Source organism: Octopus sinensis, linkage group LG1 (assembly GCF_006345805.1).
Source record: "Octopus sinensis linkage group LG1, ASM634580v1, whole genome shotgun sequence".
NCBI lineage: Eukaryota > Metazoa > Mollusca > Cephalopoda > Octopoda > Octopodidae > Octopus > Octopus sinensis.
Window position 1 is genome coordinate 199,052,860 of NC_042997.1, and position 22,500 is coordinate 199,075,359.

The window sequence follows — 22,500 nt, forward strand, 5'->3', positions numbered from 1 at the left end:
AATGTTTACACTTTCTTCTTTATTGTTTCAATGAAAAAACAATTTTCTTGCCAAAATGTGAAACCGTTGCAAACTTTGTTTATTTTATAAGTAATGGATGCATGGGTAAGAAAGAGAAGTAGTCTGTTGCAAGAACAGAAGCAGAAGTCCAACAGAGGCTAGCTGGCAATAGAATGATTGCAGTGAAATTTGAGAATGAATGAACACACAAGTCTGTTATGAGTACAGGTAGAGGTAAAATATTTTGTTGCTTTATACGAAAGGAAGAGCTTATTGGTAGTGATGATATCCATTATATGTTGGTAAGTTTTAAGAAACACTATGGAATAGAATTAGTGAATTAGTTATCAGAGATATAATAACAATAACAAACCCTGGTAAAGAACAAGACTAGAAATGGTAAATTGATCTGGAGTTAGGTTTGCTGAAAAGCATGAAATATATAAAGAACTGCATAAAACAATGAAACTTTTGTTAGAATACTATCGTCTGTGCATACAAATATATGTCTTCGTGAAGTTTTCAGAAACATTAAGAAGGAATAAATCTCAGAAAAATTTTACATAATTTTATTATTACAATTATTATTAAAGTGATGAGCTGGCAGAAATGTTAGCACGCCAGGCGAAATTCTTAGCAGTATTTTGTCTGACTTTATGTTCTGAGTTCAAATTCCACCAAGGTTGACTTTGTCTTTCATCCTTTCGGGGTCAATTAAATAAGTACCAGTTACGCACTGGGGTTGATATAATCGACTTAATCCATTTGTCTGTCCTTGTTTGTCCTCTCTGTGTTTAGCCCCTTGTGGGTAGTAAAGAAATAGGTATTTTGTCTGCCATTACATTCTGAGTTCAAATTCCACCGAGGTTAACTTTATCTTTCATCCTTTCAGGGTTGATAAATTAAGTACCAGTTGCGTACTGGAGTCGATCTTATCGACTGACCCCCTTCCCCTAAAATTTCGGGGCCTTGTGCCTAGAGTAGAAAAGAATTGTTAGCACACTGGATGCAATGCTTAGCAGTATTTCACCTGTCGCTACAGTTTGAGTTCAAATTCCGCTGAGGTCGACTTTATCTTTCATCCTTTCGGGGTCAATAAATTAAGTACCAGTTGAGTACTGGGGTCGATGTAATCAACTATCCCCCTCCCTCAAATTTCAGGCCTTGTACTTATAGTAGAAAGGATTATTATTATTAAGGCAGTGAGCTGACAGAATCGTTAGCACACTAGGCAAAACGCTTAGTTGCATTTTGTCCTTCTTTGTGATCTGAGTTCAAATGCTGCTGGGGTCAACTATGCCTTTCATCCTTTTAGGCTCAATATAGTAAGTACCAGTCATGTATTGGGGTAGATGAAATTAACTAGCCCCTTTCTCTAAGAATGCAGGCCTTTATAGCCTATAGAAGAAAGAATTATCATTATTACTTCACTAATATTTAGTTAGTGGAGGCACGTGGCTAAGTGGTTAGGGTGTCAGCATCATGATCGTAAGATTGTGGTTTCGATTCCTGAACCAGGCGATGCGTTATGTTCTTGAGCAAAACACTTCATTTCACGTTACTCCAGTCCACTCAGCTGCCAAAAATGAGTAACGCTGTGATGGACTGGTGTCCCGTCCAGCTGGGGAACACATATGCCGTAGTAACCAGGAAACCGGGCCCATGAGTCTGGCTAGGCTTTAAAAGGGCACAAGAAGAAGAAGAATATTTAGTTATACCTTTAAACATTCTGTGTTCAAACCCTGCTGAAGTGGACTTTGTTTTTCTTTCTCTGACCTCATTAACATAAGTACCAGAGTTATATTAAAAAGGCGGTGAGCTGGCAGAAACGTTAGCACGCCAGGCGAAATGCGTTGCTGTATTTCGTCTGCCGTTACGTTCTGAGTTCAAATTCTGCCGAGGTCGACTTTGCCTTTCATCCTTCCGTGGTCGATAAATTAAGTACCAGTTATGCACTGGGGTCGATGTAATCGACTTAATCCATTTGTCTGTCCTTGTTTGTCTCCTCTGTGTTTAGCCCCTTGTGAGTAGTAAAGAAATATATATTGGGGGTGGTTCTTGTGTTGGGTTTGGTTGAGGGTGACTATAACATGTACTACAAATTTGTAGCCTGGAATCAAAGTTAATGATCGTGTTGTTTGGGTAGAAGGAAACGGAAGAACACTTGTCATAAATATCAAACAGCATTTAACTTTGACCATCTTCATTCTGAATTCTATTGAACTCTTTCTCTGCCTGCTTTGTATTCATCTTGCCTTGGTCAATAAAATACTATTCATGTGCCGAGAATGATTGAACCAATTACACATCTCACCTACAAATTTGTGGCTTTGCACCAAAGCGAGAAATCGTTAGAATAAAACAGTAAAAATTACTACAGTAAAAATGGTTACTGGAAATCTAGATATCAGTTGCTAGTTTATTGGAGAAAAAAATTAAATAAAAGGCTGAGTATGTCTTCTGTTTTCACAATAAATCTGTTTGCCTACATTGTAAAATAGCCTTTGACCACACACACACACATATATATATACATATATATGTGTGTGTGTGAAGGCCCATGGCTTAGTGGTTAGGGTGTCAGCATCATGATCGTAAGATTGTGCTTTCGATTCCTGGACCGGGTGATGCGTTAGGTTCTTGAGCAAAACACTTCATTCCACATTGCTCCAGTCCACTCAGCTGGCAAAAATGAGTAACGCTGCGATGGACTGGAGTCCCGGGCCCATGAGCCTGCTAGGCTTTAAAACGGTGCATTTATTATTTTATATATATATGTGTGTGTGTGTGTGTGTGTGTGGAAGCGCAATGGCCCGGTGGTTAGGGCAGCGGACTCACGGTCATAGAATCGCTCTTTCGATTCCCAGACCGGGCATTGTGAGTGTTTATTGAGCGAAAACACCTAAAGCTCCACAAGGCTCCAGCAGGGGGTGGTGGTGAACCCTGCTGTTCTCTTTCACCACAACTTTCACTCTTTCCTCCTGTTTCTGTTGTACCTGTATTTCAAAGGGCCGGCCTTGTCACACTCTGTGTCATGCTGAATCTCCTGGGAACTACGTTATGGGTACACGTGTCTGTGGAGTGCTCAGCCACTTACACGTTAATAAATGAGCTGCGACGTCACTGGTGCCAAGCTGTATTGGCCCCTTTGCCTTTCCCTTGTATAACATCGGTGGTATGGAGAGGGGAGGTTGGTATGCATGGGTGACTGCTGGTCTTCCATAAACAACTTTGCCCAGACTTGTGCCTCAGAGATTAACTCTCTAGGTTCAAAGTAGAATTTTTTAATGTTGGCAAATGAAATAAGTATAAAAATGTGCATTGTCCATTTAATTAAAAAATTCTATATGTGGCTGAAGATTGCTCGACATTTTAAAACTGATGTAATACTTACAGTGTTTAATAAAATGAAGTAGCATGAAACAATTGTACTACACTACCTTGGATATCCTTGTTGCTTATTTTGATTATAATCACCCCCATTTGGTTTATATGGATAATACCATACCAAATTCTGGTGCCTTTAACTTAAGTACCATATTCATCTGAATCTAAATTTTCCTGAACTTATACACACACACACACACCACACACACATATATATATATATATACACACACACACACACACACACACACACACGATAACAGGGAGAAAACCAATACAACATCAATTCCAAAAGTTGCATGTAGAATTTATTGCCTGTTTATTATAGAGAAATCCTTTGTCACTCTCAACCATTCTTATTAGAGTGAATTAGTGATTGGTTTCTCCAGAACCAATCATTAAATCACTGTATTATATCTGATATAAAATATGCGTGGCAAGGTAACATCTCAAGGAAACACTTTTCTTTTTAATAAATCCTACTAATCTTGTCTATTTTGGGTTGTATATACCTTAGTGTGTTCGAATTGAGAGATATTTTCTCAGCCCGGCTGCTAACAGGATCTTATGTAAAATATGTGATGGATGAACCAAGGTCACTGAGACAACCTCAACACTCCACCACCATCATCACCACATACTTTACTTTTCTATCACCTTAACCCTGTCACTTCTATCATGCCAACAGATTATTCTTTATAAATTTCAATTAGACTATACCGTTTTCTAACAATTTTTCATAACAGATAAAAAAAATAAAAACAATCTTATGACAACCTCTTATTTAGAATCTAGGCGGCGAGCTGGCAGAGTTATTAGCATGCCGGGCGAAATGCTTAGCGGTATTTCGTCTGCTGCTACGTTCTGAGTTCAAATTCCGCCGAGGTCAACTTTACCTTTCATCTCTTCAGGGTCGATAAATTAAGTACCAGTTACGCACTGAGATCGATATAATCGACTCAATCCATTTGTCTATCCTAGTTTGTCCCCTCTATGTTTAGCCCTTGTGGGCAATAAAGAAATAGGTATTTCGTCTGCTGCTATGTTCTGAGTTCAAATTCCGCCGAGGTTGACTTTGCTTTTCATCCATTCGGGGTCGATTAAATAAGTACCAGTTATGCATTGGGATCGACATAATCGACTTAATCCATTTGTCTATCCTTGTTTGTTCCCTCTATGTTTAGCCCCTTGTGGGCAATAAAGAAATAGGTATTTCGTCTGCTGCTATGTTCTGAGTTCAAATTCCGCCGAGGTCAACTTTGCTTTTAATCCTTTCGGGGGTCGATGAAATAAGTACCAGTTACGCACTGGGGTCGATGTAATCGACAAGCCCTTTCCCCAAAAATTTTCAAGGCCTTGTGCCTAGAGTAGAAATAATATTTAGAACCAAATCTCTTTTCCTCTCGCCAAACATTTCCCCATATCTTCAAGTGTTTCTAATGCATTTCTCCATTCAAGATTTCCAACAGCATATATATCCATAACTAATCTCCCACGCCCAATTCCAAATCTCGGACTACTTTGACCTCTCCTCCACCAACCTTCTTTACTACATCACCTATAAACTATATAAATATAAAGTCTCTATAGGAGGCAGAAACAAACTGTCATCTGGATAATCATTTTTGTCATCTTATGCTAAACATATATAACACTCAATCATTTTCCCAAACCATCCCATCAATTTCCTTCAGAGAACCACTCCTTCAACCACAGCCAGGCTTGTGAAATCACTTTAACACCATGGCTTGACTTTCACCTCAGTTCTACTCTAAGCACTTCTTCACCTGATTTTATTAATGAACATCTCTCATTCTCATGGTTTACACTGACTTTGCCCTCTTCGCTCGTTTTTTTTTTTCTTCCTTCTTTATTTTAGCAATTCTTAGCGTGTCTGTCTGTGCGCATGGAGAGTTTATGAAGTGTGTGTGTGTGTATGCAGGTAATATCATGGTGGTGATGGAGGGATGGGCTGGGGGTTTACCCTGACTATTTTTCTCCTGTCTTCCCTTGCCATATTTCATACATCATAACTCTTCACCTCCATCACCAGCGTCTTCTCCATCAACTGCTCTGCGGCAACAGTAACCAGTACTTTCTCTCTCTCTCTCTCTCTCCTTCACTCCCTCCCTCCCTCTCCTTCCCTCCCTCTCTCCCTCTCCCTCTCTCCACTGAACACACAATTCTTTTTCTCACTCTCTCTCCACACCCATGCATATAATTACTTGACTGGTTTCAATCATTGGACTGTGGCCATACTGGGGCATCACCATCAAACGCCTTGGCTGATCAATATTTACTCCAGTCTGATACACATTTCATGAATCAATATCTTTCAAATGGCCAAGTTTTACATGTTTTTTTCTTTCCAGCATTGTATATAGTTTTTACTAAGTGTGTGTTATCTATCTCTCTACTTGTCTGTCTGCCTGCCTGTCTGTCTGCCTGCCTGTCTGTCTGCCTGCCTGTCTGTCTGTCTGCCTGCCTGTCTGTCTGTCTGCCTGCCTGTCTGTCTGCCTATCTATCTATTTATCTATCTATCTAACTGTTTATCTATCTACCTGTCTACCTGTTTGTCTATCTATCTGTCTGCCCACTTGTCTGTCTGTCCGTCTATCTGTTCATCTCTCTTGTCTGTCTGCCTGTCCGTCTATCTATCTCTCTATCTATCTATCTATCTATCTACCTACCTTTAATTGACCCCGAAAGGATGAAAGCAAAGTTGACCTTGGCGGAAATTGAACTTAGAATGTAACAGCAGATGAAATACTGCTAAGCATTTCACCTGGCGTGCTAACGATTCTGCCAGATCGCCACCATGTATGCATGCATATATGTGTGTGTTGTGCATATGTGTGTGTGTTTGTGTGTTGTTATCATTATTAAGGCAGTGAGCTGGCAGAATCATTACTGATACTTATTTTATCAATCTCTTTTGCCAAACGACTAAGTTACAAGAATGTAAACACACCAATACCAGTTGTCAAGTAGAGGTGGGGAACAAACGTAGCACACATGCACACATGTGTATATATAGGCATAGGAGTGGCTGTATGGTAAGTAGCTTGCTTACCAACCACATGGTTCCGGGTTCATTACCACTGTGTGGCACCTTGGGCAAGTGTCTTCTACTATAGCCTCGGGCCGACCAAAGCCTTGTGAGTGGATTTGGTAGGCGGAAACTGAAAGAAGCCCGTCGTGTATATGTGTGTATATGTATATATATATAGAAGAGTGTAGGCTCGAAACGTAAAAGACTTTTTCTATTCCTGAGCGTTATACCAATACATCTGTTTGTTTTGTACACCACCTGTCTTCGTCTTTTGTTTTTTCGTAAACTCTCCCTATATATATATATGTATGTGTGTGTGTGTATATGTTTGTGTGTCTGTGTGTGTGTCTGTGTTTTTGTGTCTATGTTTGTCCCCCCAACATCGCTTGACAACCAATGCTGGTGTGTTTACATCCCTGTAACTTAGCGGTTCGGCAAAAGAGACTGATAGAATAAGTACTAGGCTTACAAAGAATAAGTCCTGGGGTCGATTTGCTTGACAAAAGGCAGTGCTCCAGCATGGCCACAGTCAAATGACTGAAACAAGTATAAAGAGTAAGAGTAATCAAATACTAAGAAAGAAAAAAAAAACAACAGTATTAAATTCTATTATTTATGGCTGCATCAGTCTGAGATGCACTTTTGAAGAGATATATCCCACATATCAGAATATTTACAGTTTCAGAATATATATATATACTGTGTGATGGTGTGTGTGCACTTGTATATATGGATATGTGTCTAAGCATTGTGTGTGTGTGTGTGAAGGTGCATGGCTTAGTGGTTAAGGTGTTGCACTCACAATTGTGAGATTGTGGTTCGATTCCCAGACCGTTGTTCTTGAGCAAAGCATATCATTTCATGTTGCTCTGCAGTCATTTTGGCATCTGACATGTGTCACCCATTGCACCTGTACAGGTAATGTCGATCGGATTGAACGAATGAGCTTATGTCTACACAAACATTGGATCACTATAAACAAATCTTCTGTGTAGTTGTTTGGTAAGAAATTGTTGAACCCTCATATATTGTCTAATGATGGGAGAGTCCATTATATATATATATATGATGGGATAGTCCATTATATATATATATATATATATATATATATATATATATTTTATTTATCATTTTGCACTTTACTTAATCATTGTTATGTTTTATTTTATATTTAATCTTTCTATAAGAAGTAATTTTTTCTAAATGGTATAATTTAATTTTTCATTATTGAAGTGATAAAAGGTGTTTTTTTTTTCTATTTTATATACCATCATCATCATCGTTTAGCATCCGCCTTCCATGCTAGCATGGGTTGGACTTTCAACTGGGGTCTGGGAAGCCCGAAGGCTGCACCAGGCCAGTCAAATCTGGCAGTGTTTCTACAGCTGGATATATATATTATATTTTGTGAAGTTTGATTTACTATTTCTAAATTGAATTTTTTCCTGTAAGTTTGGAATAATATTCCCTTATTATTATTATTATTATTATTATTATATATATTGAGAGAATAAGAAATGGAGCAATTTACATTTCTTATTGGCTATATATATATATTGAACCACAGCTTCACCTATAAATTACCTTCTACCATATACCTTACAACAAGGACCACACATACTGAGGTAATACCAGAAGTTCCTATGTATACATCTATCCCTTAGAAGGTTACATTACCTCAAAAGCACATTCGAGCATGGGGTGTTACCAGCCCACTTATGAGTACCCTTCATTCATTGGACAATAAACTTTACTTGCGAAGACCTATTGATGCAAGTGAAATCAAATCAAAATCGCTGATGTAGCCAATGACAGTACCACCTGTGCCAGTGGAACATTAAAAGCACATCTGAGCATGATCATTGCCAGGGCCACGGATTGTCTCCCGTGCCGGTGGCACATAAAAAGCACCATTCGAGTGTGATCATTGCCAGTGTCACCTTACCAGCACCTGTGCCAGTAGCAGATGGGAAACAACATTTGAGTGTGGTCGTTGCCAGTGCCACCGGACTGGCTCTCATGCAAGTAGCACATAAAAAACACCTTTTGAGCATGTTCATCGCCAGAACTGCCTGATTGGCCCTCGTGCTACTGGCATGTAAAAGCACTCACTACACTCTCGGAGTGGTTGGCATTAGGAAGGGCATCCAGCTGTAGAAACTTTGCCAGATCAGATTGAGCCTGGTGCAACATTCTGGCTCACCAGTCCTCAGTCAAACTGTCCAACCCATGCAAGCATGGAAAGTGGACGTTAAACAATGATGATGATGATGATTATATATATATAAAAAATAACTGGCACTCCATCGCTTACAACAACAACAAGGGTCCCAGTTGATCCGATCAACAGAACAGCTTGCTCATGAGATTAACATGCCAGCGGCTGAGCAATCCACGGACACGTGTACCTGTTATCGTAGTTCTCAGGGAGATCCAGCGTGACACAGAGTGTGACAAGGCTGGCCCTTTCAAATACAGGTACAACTCATTTTTGCTTGCTGAGTTAGACTGGAGCAACATGAAATAAACTATCTTGCTCAAGGACACAACTTACTGCGGGAATTGAACTCACAAATGTACGATCGTTAGCCAAATACCCTAACCACTAAGCCACATGCCTTCACATGTATATGTGGGTGGAGGGTGGGAGCATGTTTTATATAATAATAATGAAATTATTGTGTATAGTGCACAGGTGCACTGCAACTCATCACAGGTGCAATGTTTTTTATGTGCCACCTGCACAGGAACCAGTCCAGCAGCACTGGCAAGAACCTCTTTCGAATGTTTTTTCATGTGCTACTGGCACAAGTGCCAGTAAAGCGACTCTAGTAACGATCACACTCAAATGGTGCTTTATAATGATAATAATTTCTCAGGTAACCAGAAGATGGATTTGTTATTAAATAAAGATTAATACCAAATCCATCTTCTGGTTACTTAAGTAATTATTACTATTATGTATGTGTGTGTTTGTGTGTGTGTGTGAGAGTAAGAGAGAGAGAGGATACTGCTAAACCTTTATGACAAAACCTTCACAGGACACATTTGTTTCTGCTTTGCCATATGTTTCTACAGAATAAATACCCTCTTTATATCCAACCCAGAAAATTAAAAAGGCACAAATGCTTCATACTTAATCATCTTCATTGTGGCAACTCCTAACCTTTACATAATTCCCTGGATCCTATTTTATAACTGTGAAGAGCATTTGCTTGATTTTCCTTCATTCATGATAAGACATTTTATTTTCATACTTATATAGGGCAGGTGTGGCCGTGTGTTAAGAAGTTTGCTTCCCAAACTGCATGGTTCTGGGTTCAGTCTCAGCGCATGGTAACTTGGCTAAACGTCTTCTGCTATAGCTTTGAGCCAACCAAAATCTTGTGAGTGGATTTGGTACATGGTAAAGGCGGCGAGCTGGCAGAAACGTTAGCATGCCAGGCGAAATACTTAGCAGCATTTCGTCTGCCGCTACATTCTGAGTTCAAATTCCGCTGAGGTCGACTTTGTCTTTCTTCCTTTCGAGATTGATTAAATAAGTACCAGTTACACACTGGGGTCGATATAATCGACTTCATCTGTTTGTCTGTCCTTGTTTGTCCTCTCTGTGTTTAGCCCCTTGTGGGTAGTAAAGAAATATGTAAATGAAAGAAACCCATCATGTGTTTGTGTGTGTGTGTCTTTCTGTCTGCCTGTGTTTGTCCACCACCACCACCACCAGTGTTGGTATGTTTATATACTCATAGCATAAAGGTTTGGCAAAAATAACTGATACAATAAGCATTAGACTTTAAAAAAAAAAAGGGGACCACTACTGGGGCCGATTCATTCAACTAAAATTCTTCAAGATAGTGCCCCAGCACGACCACATTCTAACGAATGAAACAAGCAAAGAAGAGAAAAAGTTATCTCGATTAAAGGAGATGCTTGCCTGCCAGTTACTGGAATATTAGCAAGGCATCCACATTTCTTTCCTTCTTTCCTTGTTATTTTCTCTTCCCTTGATCTTAACCCCTATCTTCCACATTTCCCAAAATTGCCGTCGTTCTTTTATAGTTATTTCCTCTCCTTGTCTTCTCCCTCGCTTTTTTTTTTCTGCTCCACCTTGTTCCACTTTGGGTTGTTTTTTTTTTTCTTTCTCTTCACTATTTACTCCAAACTTTCGGTAAAATATTTCAGCTCAAATCAGACGGAAACACTCGCCTATAATGTCAACCTTCTCCCCTTCGTTCCAACAAAATAATTTATTCCATATTGCCCAGATTTTGTACTTCGCCAATTCTATTTATATCACGCAATAGCCAGTATCTCCCGGCGTTGCTCGGGCTTGTTTCGACCCTCTAGTATTCGAATTTTTGAAAAGTAAAAATTTTGCATTATGTAGCTTGTTATTCTCTTTAAGTGAACATTTTTCTGGTTGAAATACGCCGAAAAGTGGCGACACAGCAGTCAAAAAAATCGTAAAAAATAGGGATTTTCATAGAAAAAAAAATCACCTTTTTGATGTAAATATTTTTTGGTGTTAACATGGTCCGATTTGAATTTTTTCTTCTACGGAAGGAAGAGCAAGCCTTCTTCTATCATACTCTCAATTTTGGTCAACTTGCACCGCAGAGTCTTGGAGGAGATAGTGTTAGTTGAAGGCTACCAAACCTGCCATACACAGACAACTTCAGCTTTATATAGAGAAAGATTTGTAGTTTCATCTTTTACTGACTGGTCCAAGGGAAATAATTCATACTGCTTTGAGTGGGGATGATTTTAATGTATCTTATTTCTTTACTGCCCACAAGGGGCTAAACACAGAGGGGACAAACAAAGACAGACAAAGGGATTAAGTCGATTACATCGACCCCAGTGCGTAACTGGTACTTATTTTATCGACCCCGAAAGGATGAAAGGCAAAGTCGACCTCGGCGGAATTTGAACTCAGAACGAAAAAGACAGACGAAATACCTATTTTTTTACTACCCACAAGGGGCTACACACAGAGAGGACAAACAAGGACAGACAAAGGGATTAAGTCGATTACATCGACCCCAATGCGTAACTGGTACTTAATTTATCGATCCCGAAAGGATGAAAGGTAAAGTCGACCTCGGCTGAATTGAAACAAACAGATTAAGTGAAATCGATGTTTTAGGGATGTTATTGATGTCAGTAAAGGATTTCTAGAATTCGCCAGAAACACTAATTGGGTTGGAACTCTATATCTTCCACCTTTTTACCAGAAGTGTAATTTTATAAACCCCAGAGAGAGGAAATGCTAATTCTAACAAGGCATACATTACACTCCTCATCCTGCTAGAAATAGCAGTTAAATCTCCTTCAAACCACCCTCTATCTTATCTAATACTTTTTATTTTTACTAAAGTTGTCCTTTACCTGAAAAATCATCATCATCATCATCGTTTAACGTCCGTTTTCCATGCTGGCATGGGTTGGACGGTTCGATTGAGGTCTGGAGAGCCAGTGGCTGCACCAGGCTCCAGTCTGATCCGGCAAAGTTTCTACAGCTGGATGCCCTTCCTAACGCCAACCACTCCGAGAATGTAGTGGGTGCTTTACAGAGTGGTTAGCGTATGACAATGGCACTCATTTACAGCATTTACATACTCTCAAGACAAGGACCCGTATGCATACACACACACACACAGAGTTTTATGATGAGTTTCTTTTAGTTTCCATCAACCAAATCCACCCATAAGGCTTTGGTCAGCCTGGGGCTATAGTGGAAGACATCTGCCCAAGGTGCTGTGGAGTAGGACTGAACCTGGAATCATGTGGTTGAAAAGCAACTTTCTAAAGGGGAAATCAACTTCAATTCAAATATACAAAAGCTAACTTGATTTGAGAGAACATAACTTCAAATCCCTTAGGTGGTAGTCTTCATTCATCCCACAATTTGTAAGAAAGCAGAACAAATACCACAAGGCATTCTAAAGCTCTAGTGTTCCAACCAGCTGACCACCTTCAAGAAAATCATATTAAGAATAGATTTTAGCTCAGGCACAAGGCCAACAGTTTTGAGGGCAAGATTCAGCTGGCATCATCAACTCCAGTACATGACTGGTATTTTATTTTAGTGACCCTGAAAGGATCAAAAGCAAGTTTACCTTGGCAGGATTTGAAATCAGACTGTAAGAGTTTTAAGAAACACTGCAAGGCATTTTTTACCAACTCTCTAATGTCTTTGTCTAACTGCCACTCTAATAATAATAATCATCCTTTCTATTATAGGCACAAGGCCTGAAATTTTTTGATCCCAGTATTTGACTGGTACTGGGATAAAAAAATTCCAGGCCAAACGCTGACTAGAAATAAGTATTTCACTGGTACTTAATTTATCAACCCCAAAAAGAAGAAAGATAAAGTTGTCTTCGGTGGAATTTGAACTCAGAGCGTAAAGATGGACAACATACTGCTAAGCACTTTGTCCAGCATCCTAATGATTCTGCCACTCTTAAGATTTGAACCGATGGTTGGGGGGCATAGGCACAAAAGCTAGTTCAGTACAGCTCTAGAAAAGTGTTATTAAGGACAGCTAGGATATTAAGGAAGGTTCTTGGCCCCTAAGGTTACTTGTTGTAGCCTGAGGTTAGGAATTTTTCTTCTCCAGCAGTTTAATCTGTTGTGCATATACTCTTTTACTTGTTTCTGTCATTTGACTGTGGCCATGCTGGAGCACCGCCTTTAGTCAAGCAAATCAACCCCAGGACTTATTCTTTGTAAGCCTAGTACTTATTCTATTGGTATCTTTTGCTGAACTGTTAAGTTACGGGGACGTAAACACACCAGCATAGGTTGTCAAGCGATGTTAGGGACAGACAAACACAGACATACAAATACATACACACACACATACATATATATGACAGGCTTCTTTCAGTTTCTGTCTACCAAATCCACTCACAAGGCTTTGGTCGGCCCAAGGCTATAGTAGAAGACACTTGCCCAAGGTGCCACGCAGTGGGACTGAACCCGGAACCATGTGGTTCGTAAGCAACCTACTTACCACACAGCCACTAATCCTTTGTACTATAACCACAAGGCCTGAAATTTGGGGCAAGTGGGGTCGTTGATTACATTGACCCCAGTTCTCAGCTAGTACTTATTTTATTGACCTAAAAAGGATGAAAGTTATAACAACAACAACACCGAGAACCGCTATATGATAATCTCTTGGTTTGGTTTGTCAATATATATCATAAAAATATATGAAAGCGTTATTAGAATTACTCCTATGCTACAATGGGCTGTCGGATGTCACTAAAAGTCCATTTCCTTGATTCACGTCTGGACTTTTTTGCAGAGAACCTTGGAGCAGTGTCTGATGAGCAAGGGGAATGCTTTCATCAAGATACTGCATTGATGGAACAACGATATCAAGGATTTTTTATATAATGAAAATATTGTATACAGTGCTCCGGTGCACCACAACTTGTCGAAAGTGTGTATAAAGCATATGCAGTAATGTACAAATGTCTGGGAAGTGAACAGTGTATGAGTCAGATACATGCTTGCGTGTGTATGGAGGGGAGAACGATCAGGTGTAGTGTTGGGGAATCTCAGGAAGCATGGAAGTTTTGAAGGATGCAGTGCTCCGACAATTAACAACTGATGCCAGCAGTTTGTTCCATGCTTCAGCAACTCTCAGTGTGAAAAAATGTTTCCTAAAGTCATGGGAGCTGTGCTGTTTTTTGACTTTGTAAATATATCCACGGTTGTTAGACGGGTGGAGTTTGAAAAGGTGCTCAGAGTTATTGTTTTGGAATGCAGGAATGTTAGCTGACTACTGTTGGATGTTATACAGGGATGAACCTGAGATAAAACACCATAGAAAGTCCAAATCCCCAAAATTTCAAGTTGTTATGCATTTGAGTGTATTATAACTTATTTGTAGAAAATTATCTTAATTTTGTACAATAAAAAAGCCATGAAATTATCGTATCTTGTATTGAATATACTTTATATAGACATGCTTTACGTATCCTATAAGTTAAAACGGCAGGTATCGTTAACATGAAAATGTGACCTGATAGAGGAAATCGAACTTCAGATTCGTAATCAGCATCAAAAATTAACCCAGAAAAGTCAATCAGCTGCTCTGATAATTAAAAAAGTTTCATTTTGTTGACCAGTGTAATCTTTATACGATGAAAAGCTCACAGAACCAGAGTGAATGCAAAAACTTACATAACTCGTAGCAGAGTAGTCTCCCTTCTTCCATTTACTTTGCAGTCTGTTACCGGTAGCATTTACGTCAAGTTAGCATCAAATCTGGGATATTTTCTATTCTGGATCCACTAATGCCACACATGTCAAGAATCAGTAATGATAATCTTTCTTCAAATTTAATTCTTGTGCATCTGTGTACGTGCGTGCGTGTGTACACGTGTATACTCAAAATATAAGAACACAAATTGTAAACACTGTTAATCTGGTTAATATCAAAAACCTCAACTTTGCCCTCCACATTATACATGCAACTGCCCTCGACACAGTTCCAAAGGAAAATCATGTAGTTGTAAGGGTTATAAAATCATAAAACAGCTCAGCACCCATCACTTTCAGAAGCATTGCTTTTTTTTTTTTTTTTTTACCCAAAAATACTGAAGCATGGAATAAACTACCCATGTTATGTTAGCTGTCAGTACACTCCATCCTTCAAAAGTTTCATACTTTCTGAAATTGCCAACGCTTCCTAACGTGCCGCTTCACCCTCTGCCCTTAATGGCTCTCTTATCGTTTATTTTCCTATCTTTTTGTTCTATTCTCTATACTAGGCATAGCTTTCATTGATGTCTCTGTTTACTTATTGCTACTTTCTGTTCTCTCTTTTTATCTTTTCCAATGAATTGTAGTGTACCTGAGAACGAAGTACAATAAACTTATTATTATTATTATTTTCATTATTATTATTATTATCATCATTATTATTTTCATTATTATTATTATTATTAACATTATTATTATTTTCATTATTATTATTTTCATTATTATTATTATTATTATCATTATTATTATCGTTATTATTATTATCATCATCATCATCATCAGGTAGCAAGCTGACAGAATCATTAGCGCACTGGATGAAATGCTTAGCAGTAATTTGCCCATCGCTACATTCTAAGTTCAAATTCCCCCGAGGTCAACTTTGCCTTTCATCCTTTTGGGGTTGATTAAATACATACCAGTTACATACTGGGGTCGATATATTCAACTTAATCCCTTCCTCCAAATTTGAAGCCTTGTGCTTCCAGTAGACAGGATTATTGTAATTATTATTATTATTGAATGAGAGAGCAGTTCATGCCATCAAATTGACACTGGGGTAAAATAAACAAAGCCCAGTATACCCTTTATGATTACCCATCTGATAAGGGTACACTAGGCACATGCATCACAACCATACGTGTGCGACATGGTGATTTCATATCGAGATAAACAGCGCATGGACTTGCTGGTGGGGGCCCAGTTAGAATTTTTTCGTGTTGAGTAGCCCATCTCACTCAAAAGGCCTCTGAATAAGGGTTGTTTAAGGATGCTGAACGAAACACCTATGTTTCCAGAGGTGAATTATCCAAGCCCTGAAGAATCCTTCTCAACACATGGCTATGATGCTCCCCCACTACTTCTGCTTGTGATCAGAGATGCACATATCATCAGTCACTAAGGGACATGCTCAACTGGTTAAGGTCAAACAACTGACAAGCAGATCTGCGGCTACAATAAATATTGAGCAGAATATTTGCTGTAGTCCATCTTTTATACCAAGACAGTGGAGGCGCAATGGCCCAGTGGTTAGGGCAGCGGACTCGCGGTTTCGATTCCCAGACCGGGCGTTGTGAGTGTTTATTGAGTGAAAACACCTAAAACTCCACGAGGCTCCGGCAGGGGATGGTGGTGATCCCTGCTGTACCCTTTCACCACAACTTTCTCTCACTCTTACTTCCTGTTTCTGTTGTACCTGTATTTCAAAGGGCCGGCCTTGTCATTCTCTGTGTCACACTGAATATCCCCGAGAATTACGTTAAGGGTACACGTGTCTGTGGAGTGCTCAGCCACTTGCACGTTAATTTCACGAGCAGGCTGTTCCGTTGATCGGATCAACCGGAACCCTCGTCGTCATAACCGACGGAGTGCTTCCACATACCAAGACAAAACAATGTACATAATAACACTTACAATCAGTTAAGATCAGAAGCCATGAGAGCCACTGTCTGGTACTGCATCAGGGTATTTTTTATTATTATTATTAATATATTATCATCATCATCATCATCATATCATCTTTGCACAGCTTCTAACACTGGAGATGTACTACGGTGTCAGCTGTTCACTACCAGTGAACTAAGGTAACACCCCTTGTTCTTCAAGCACCATTCAGAGTATTCATGCAGTTCCAAGCAGTGCTGTTTTCAACAAAATATCCACCCTTATTGCAGCCTCTATTTCTTCCATGTACTTCTCAATTAATAATAATGATTATTATTATTATTATTGAGTGAGAGAGTAGTGCATGCCATCAAAGTGACACTGGGGTATAAATATACAAAGCCCAGTATACCCATAATGACTACTCGTCTGATAAGGGTACACCAAGCACATGCATCACAACCATATTATTATTATTATTATTATCATAAAGGCAGTGAACTAGCAAAATCTTGAGCATGCTGGACAAAATGTTTAGTGGTGTTCTGTCCATTTTCCCAATCTTAGCTCAAATTCTGCCAAGGTCAACTATACCCTTCATCCTTTTGGGGTCAATGAAATAAGTACCATTTGAGCACTGGGGTCAATGTAATCAAGTAAACCCCTTTCCTACAGAAAATTTCAGACCTTGTGCCTAGCTGTGTGGTAAGTAGGCGCAGGAGTGGCTGTGTGGTAAGTAGCTTGCTTACCAACCACATGGTTCCGGGTTCAGTCCCACTGCTTGACACCTTGGGCAAATGTCTTCTACTATTGCCTCGGGCCGACCAAAGCCTTGTGAGTGGATTTGGTAGACGGAAACTGAAAGAAGCCCATCGTGTATATATGTAAATATGTATGTGTGTGTGTGCTTGTTTTTCTGTGTTTGCCCCCCCCCCCAACATCGTTTGACAACCAATGCTGGTGTGTTTACATCCCTGTAACTTAGCGGTTCAGCAAAAGACACCGATAGAATAAGTACTAGGCTTACAAAGAATAAGTCCTGGGGTCGATTTGCTCGACTAAAGGCGGTGCTCCAGCATGGCCACAATCAAATGACTGAAACAAGTAAAAGAGTATTACTATTTGTCCACTACACATGCCACTTGAATGGGACAGACAGTCTTATTGATTATACCAACTGTCCTATTCAGAAGTGATAAATATAAAGTTGTTTACTATGAGATAAACACAACTTATAAAATAAACACAGCCTATAAGATAAACAGCAGCCTTAACTTTGACAAAATATTGACTGGTAGGAAATTAGTATCTTTTCATCTTTTCAATTCAAATACCATATCTGACTTAATCTTTTACTTGCTTCAGTCATTTGACTGCGACCATGCTGGTGCACCGCCTTTAGTCGAGCAAATCGACCCCAGGACTTATTCTTTTGTAAGCCTAGTACTTATTCTATCGGTCTCTTTTACCGAACCGCTAAGTTACGGGGATATAAACACACCAGCATCGATTGTCAAGCGATGTTGGGGGGACAAACACATAAACACACACACATACATATCTGCTCGCAAGGCTTTGGTCAGCCTGAGGCTGTAGTAGAAGACACTTGGCCAAGGTGTCACGCAGTGGGACTGAACCCAGAACCATGTGGTTAGTAAGCAAGCTACTTACCACACAGCTACTCCTACGCCCATACACAACAAGTGTCTTCTATGATAGCCTTGGGCTGACCAAAGCCTTGTGAATGGATTTGGCAGACGGAAACTGAAAGAAGCCCGTCATATGTATGTATATATATATATGTGTGTGTGTGTGTCTGTGTTTGTCCCCCAACATCGCTTGACAACCAATGCTGGTGTGTTTACGTCTATGAAGAAATGAAAAGCTCTGGGTTTTTGAAAAAAGAAATGATTGAGCGCCTGGTGCCAAGATAAAGAGAAATACAATCTCCACAGGAAATTTATAGCATCTTTTATCTTTAAGCTTTTACTTATTTCAGACATTTGACTGTGGCCATGCTGGGGCACCACCTTGAACAATGTTTTGTCAAATGAATCAACCCCAGTTCTTTTTTTATATTTCTATTTTCTTTTCCAAGCCTGGTACCTATTCTATCAGTCTCTTTTGCTGAACCACCAAGTTTCAGGGACATAAACACACCAACACCGGTCATCAAGTAGTGGTAGTGGACAAACACATGCACACACAAACACACACACACACATACAGATATATGTTTTTACTGTTTTGTTCTCATTGTTCTGTTCTTGTCCCAAATTTTATTTAATTTGCTTTGCGGGAAGGACTGTTTCAATGAAGTCACATCTTGTCCTTACCTTCGTAACGCAGAGTAGAAGAAACAGGGATAACTGAAGAAGGGGATTATTCCTTGTGTTATATGTCTTGTTTCTCTGTTTTCTTTCTTTGTTGTATGAAAAAAAAGTTCGTTTTTATGTTTTTGTTTCTCATTGTGTTCAACGTTTTTTTGATGTCCTGTACCCATATCATCATTTATCATCATTTAGCGTCCGTTTTCCATGCTAACATGATGCATGTATATATACATATATATGTAGGTATGTACATATATGTATGTATGTATGCATATATTTATATATTATCTATATTATTATTTATATATATATATATATATATATATATATATATATATATATATATATATACGCACATGCACACACAAGCTTCTTTCAGTTTCCATCTACCAAATCCACCCACAAGGCTTTAGTTGACCTTAACATATAGTAAATGACACTTTCCCAAGGTGCCACACAGTGGTTCTGAACACAGAGCCATATGGTTGGCAAGCAAGCTTCTTACCACACGCAGCCATTTCCATGCCATCAAAGAAGACAATTGTTCTATTTTCTGTTATTTGTGTGAAAACTGTTGGCCAGACCTTTGAGTCTATCAATGACATTGTCTAAGGTGGCATGTACTTTTGCCAAGCGTTGTATTTTCAGCAACCATCGCTGGCAAATACAATTGACTGCTTTCCTATAATCAATGTCTCCTGTCACAAGCTTTCCTCATTGTTTTCCTGAGAAAGGACTTTTACAAAGATATTGTTTTCCTTCATCCTCCAGAGTACAATATAAGCTTTATCAATACTTCCCCATTATATTATTTATTTTATTTTTTTTCCAATAATAAATTTTTTTTTTCTAAGTATTTTATGTTCCAAAACAAATTAATTTTCCCTCAGAAACCTCCCCACATTTTTTTGTCATTTTTTCCCCCACAAAATGTTTGTAAACTTAAAATCCACTGTATTTTATGATCGTTATTAACTGTTCACTTGTGAGGCAGAGGCCGTTGATGTTTTTTCCAGTGGGTATAACGAAGATGTTTTTTTTCCAGCAGTATAATGAAGACATCAATAACAATTAACAAGTGTGAGGCTGGTTTCTTTCCTCCCTGATCATCATCAAAATTATTATTTACTTAAGCACATGGTTTTGGGTTCAGTCCCAGGGCAAGTGCCTCTTACTATAGCCTCAGGCCGACCAAATCCTTATCGATGGTGAAACTCTTGTAAATGTGATCCAGAAACTCCAGGATGGAAAAACAACTGGAAGAGACTTGATTGTTGGACATTGGTACAAGAAGATAACATTGTACCGACCATATCTTATCAATTTGTACCAACAAGCTTTCATTGGGAACAGTAGCATACCACACTGGTTGGCTTTGGCAGAGACAAAATTGATCCCCAAATGCAGAACCACCCACATGGCAAAAAACCATTGGCCAATTGCATGCCAGAATTTAATGTATAATATATATACAGCATGTTTAAACCTCTTCCTCCAGGGCCATTGTGAAACCAATAACATTATCACAGCAGAACAAGCAGCGGGGAAGAAGGGAGTCTGGGGATGTTGCATAGGTCATCCATGACTTTTCTCCAGCCTTCTTGAATCTGGGCTGTCTTCCTTTTCCAGGCTTTGTTGGTGTTTGAAGTATCATCGATGCTTCAGTAACTTTGATTTTGTTTAAGTTAGGCTGAATCAGTGACACGAAGTGATGTGCCCTACACAAGGACACAGTGTGGTTCCCTCATCTGTCAATTGTATGTATGACCTTATGGTTGTCAGCCCAACACCACAACACACACACACATTTACAGGCACATATGCCTTGCCATGGGCCTTCAGCTTCTAATGCAGATGGAATTTTTAGACTTACACAAATCAAATGGAAATTGTAGTTGTGATACCTGTGCCGGTGGCACGTTAAAAGCACCATTCGAATGTGGCCGATGCCAGCGCTGCCTTGACTGGCTTCCATGCTGGTGGCACGTAAAAAGCACCAACCAATTGTGGCCGTTGCCAGCCTCCCTTGGCACCTGTGCCGGTGGCATGTAAAAAGCACCCACTACACTCTCGGAGTGGTTGGCGTTAGGAAGGGCATCCAGCTGTAGAAACACTGCCAGATCAGACTGCAGCCTGGTGCAGCCTCCTGGCTTCCCAGACCCCAGTCAAACCGTCCAACCCATGCTACCATGGAAAACGGACGTTAAATGATGATGATGATGACAACTTATACAATCCTGTTTTCATCTCAGGGAAGAGGTGGCCCTTATCAGTCTAGCCTCTCTCCTTTGACCTGCCCAGCATGGGAGACCCTACCAGGAGCTTTGCACTCCACTGGCACAGCTCTTAGGGTCATTGAGACATACAAGCCGCTACATCACAACATGGACAGGTCTTCATTGGAGGGTTCATTAAAAACAGCCTGTTCTTTAATGATGCTGATGGCAGAGAAGCTTCCAACAACACAAAGGAAACTACATTTCTATTGCTTTTTGGATCTTTACCTTTTGACCGACAGATTTAAAAAATAATTTTTTGTAACTAAACACTTTCAAACTTCGGACACTGGTAGAATGTGTCATATAAAACATCTTTTACTCTTAGCGTTTTTGAGTGGCTGTGTGGTAAGTAGCTTGCTTACCAGCCACATGGTTCCGGGTTCAGTCCCACTGCATGGCACCTTGGGCAAGTGTCTTCTACTATAGCCTCGGGCTGACAAAAACCTTGTGAGTGGATTTGGTAGATGGAAACTGAAAGAAGCCTGTCGTATATATATATTTGTATATATATATATATATATATATATATATATATAGTTAATCCAAACATGAAAACACATAGAGAAAACACAACAATGCGAGGATGTGGAACAAGTATAGTGTTATTGGATGCTCAGGAAAGGAAAGATCCAAGGGAGGGAAGATGGAGGAAAAAAATCACCAACAGTACACACGTGGTCACATATATATGTGTGTGTGTGTGTGTGTATGTTTGTGTGTCTGTGTTTGTCCCCCAAACATTGCTTGGCAACCGATGCTGGTGTGTTTACGTCCCTGTAACCTAGCGGTTTGGCAAAAGAGACCAATAAAGTAAGTACTAGGCTTACAAAGAATAAGTCCTGGGGTCGATTTTCTCGACTTAAAAAGCTGTGCTCCAGCATGGCCACAGTCAAATGACTGAAACCAGTAAAAGAGTAGAGTATGAGATGAGATGGTACATGCATGCATTTATATAAGTGCTTTACTAGCCATCTCTGAAAACATGTGGTTTATTACATATTATAACAAATATAATCTTTTATTTTATTATATAATCTGTAAAAACTAAATGAAGTGTTTGTTTGTTTTGTTTTTTACTAATGATCCTTTGTTTTGTGTTACTTTCAGCTGCACAAGTGCCAGGCGAAGAACTTGAACAAACAAAATATATTGAAGGTAAATCTTGATAAAATATTCCTTATACATTCAGTCGTGATGTGAGAGTTGTTTCCTTTTCCTTATGTTGCAGGTAAGATTTTTATGAGGTCATAAAATTAATATCTTTCAAAAACAGATTTTCTCCTGTTCG

The 22,500-nt window shown here is 39.3% G+C and overlaps 1 protein-coding gene across 3 annotated transcripts in view; it reads left to right on the plus strand.

Moving 5' to 3' along the window:
• Positions 1-22,500, plus strand: part of LOC115213196 (calcium/calmodulin-dependent 3',5'-cyclic nucleotide phosphodiesterase 1A) — a 720,553-nt gene that overhangs the window by 201,348 nt on the left and 496,705 nt on the right. For all 3 annotated transcript variants that reach the window (XM_036508297.1, XM_036508301.1, XM_036508304.1), the window contains exon 2: positions 22,320-22,367. In XM_036508297.1, coding sequence (XP_036364190.1) covers positions 22,320-22,367 — 48 coding nt within the window. The remainder of the gene's footprint in view (positions 1-22,319; positions 22,368-22,500) is intronic.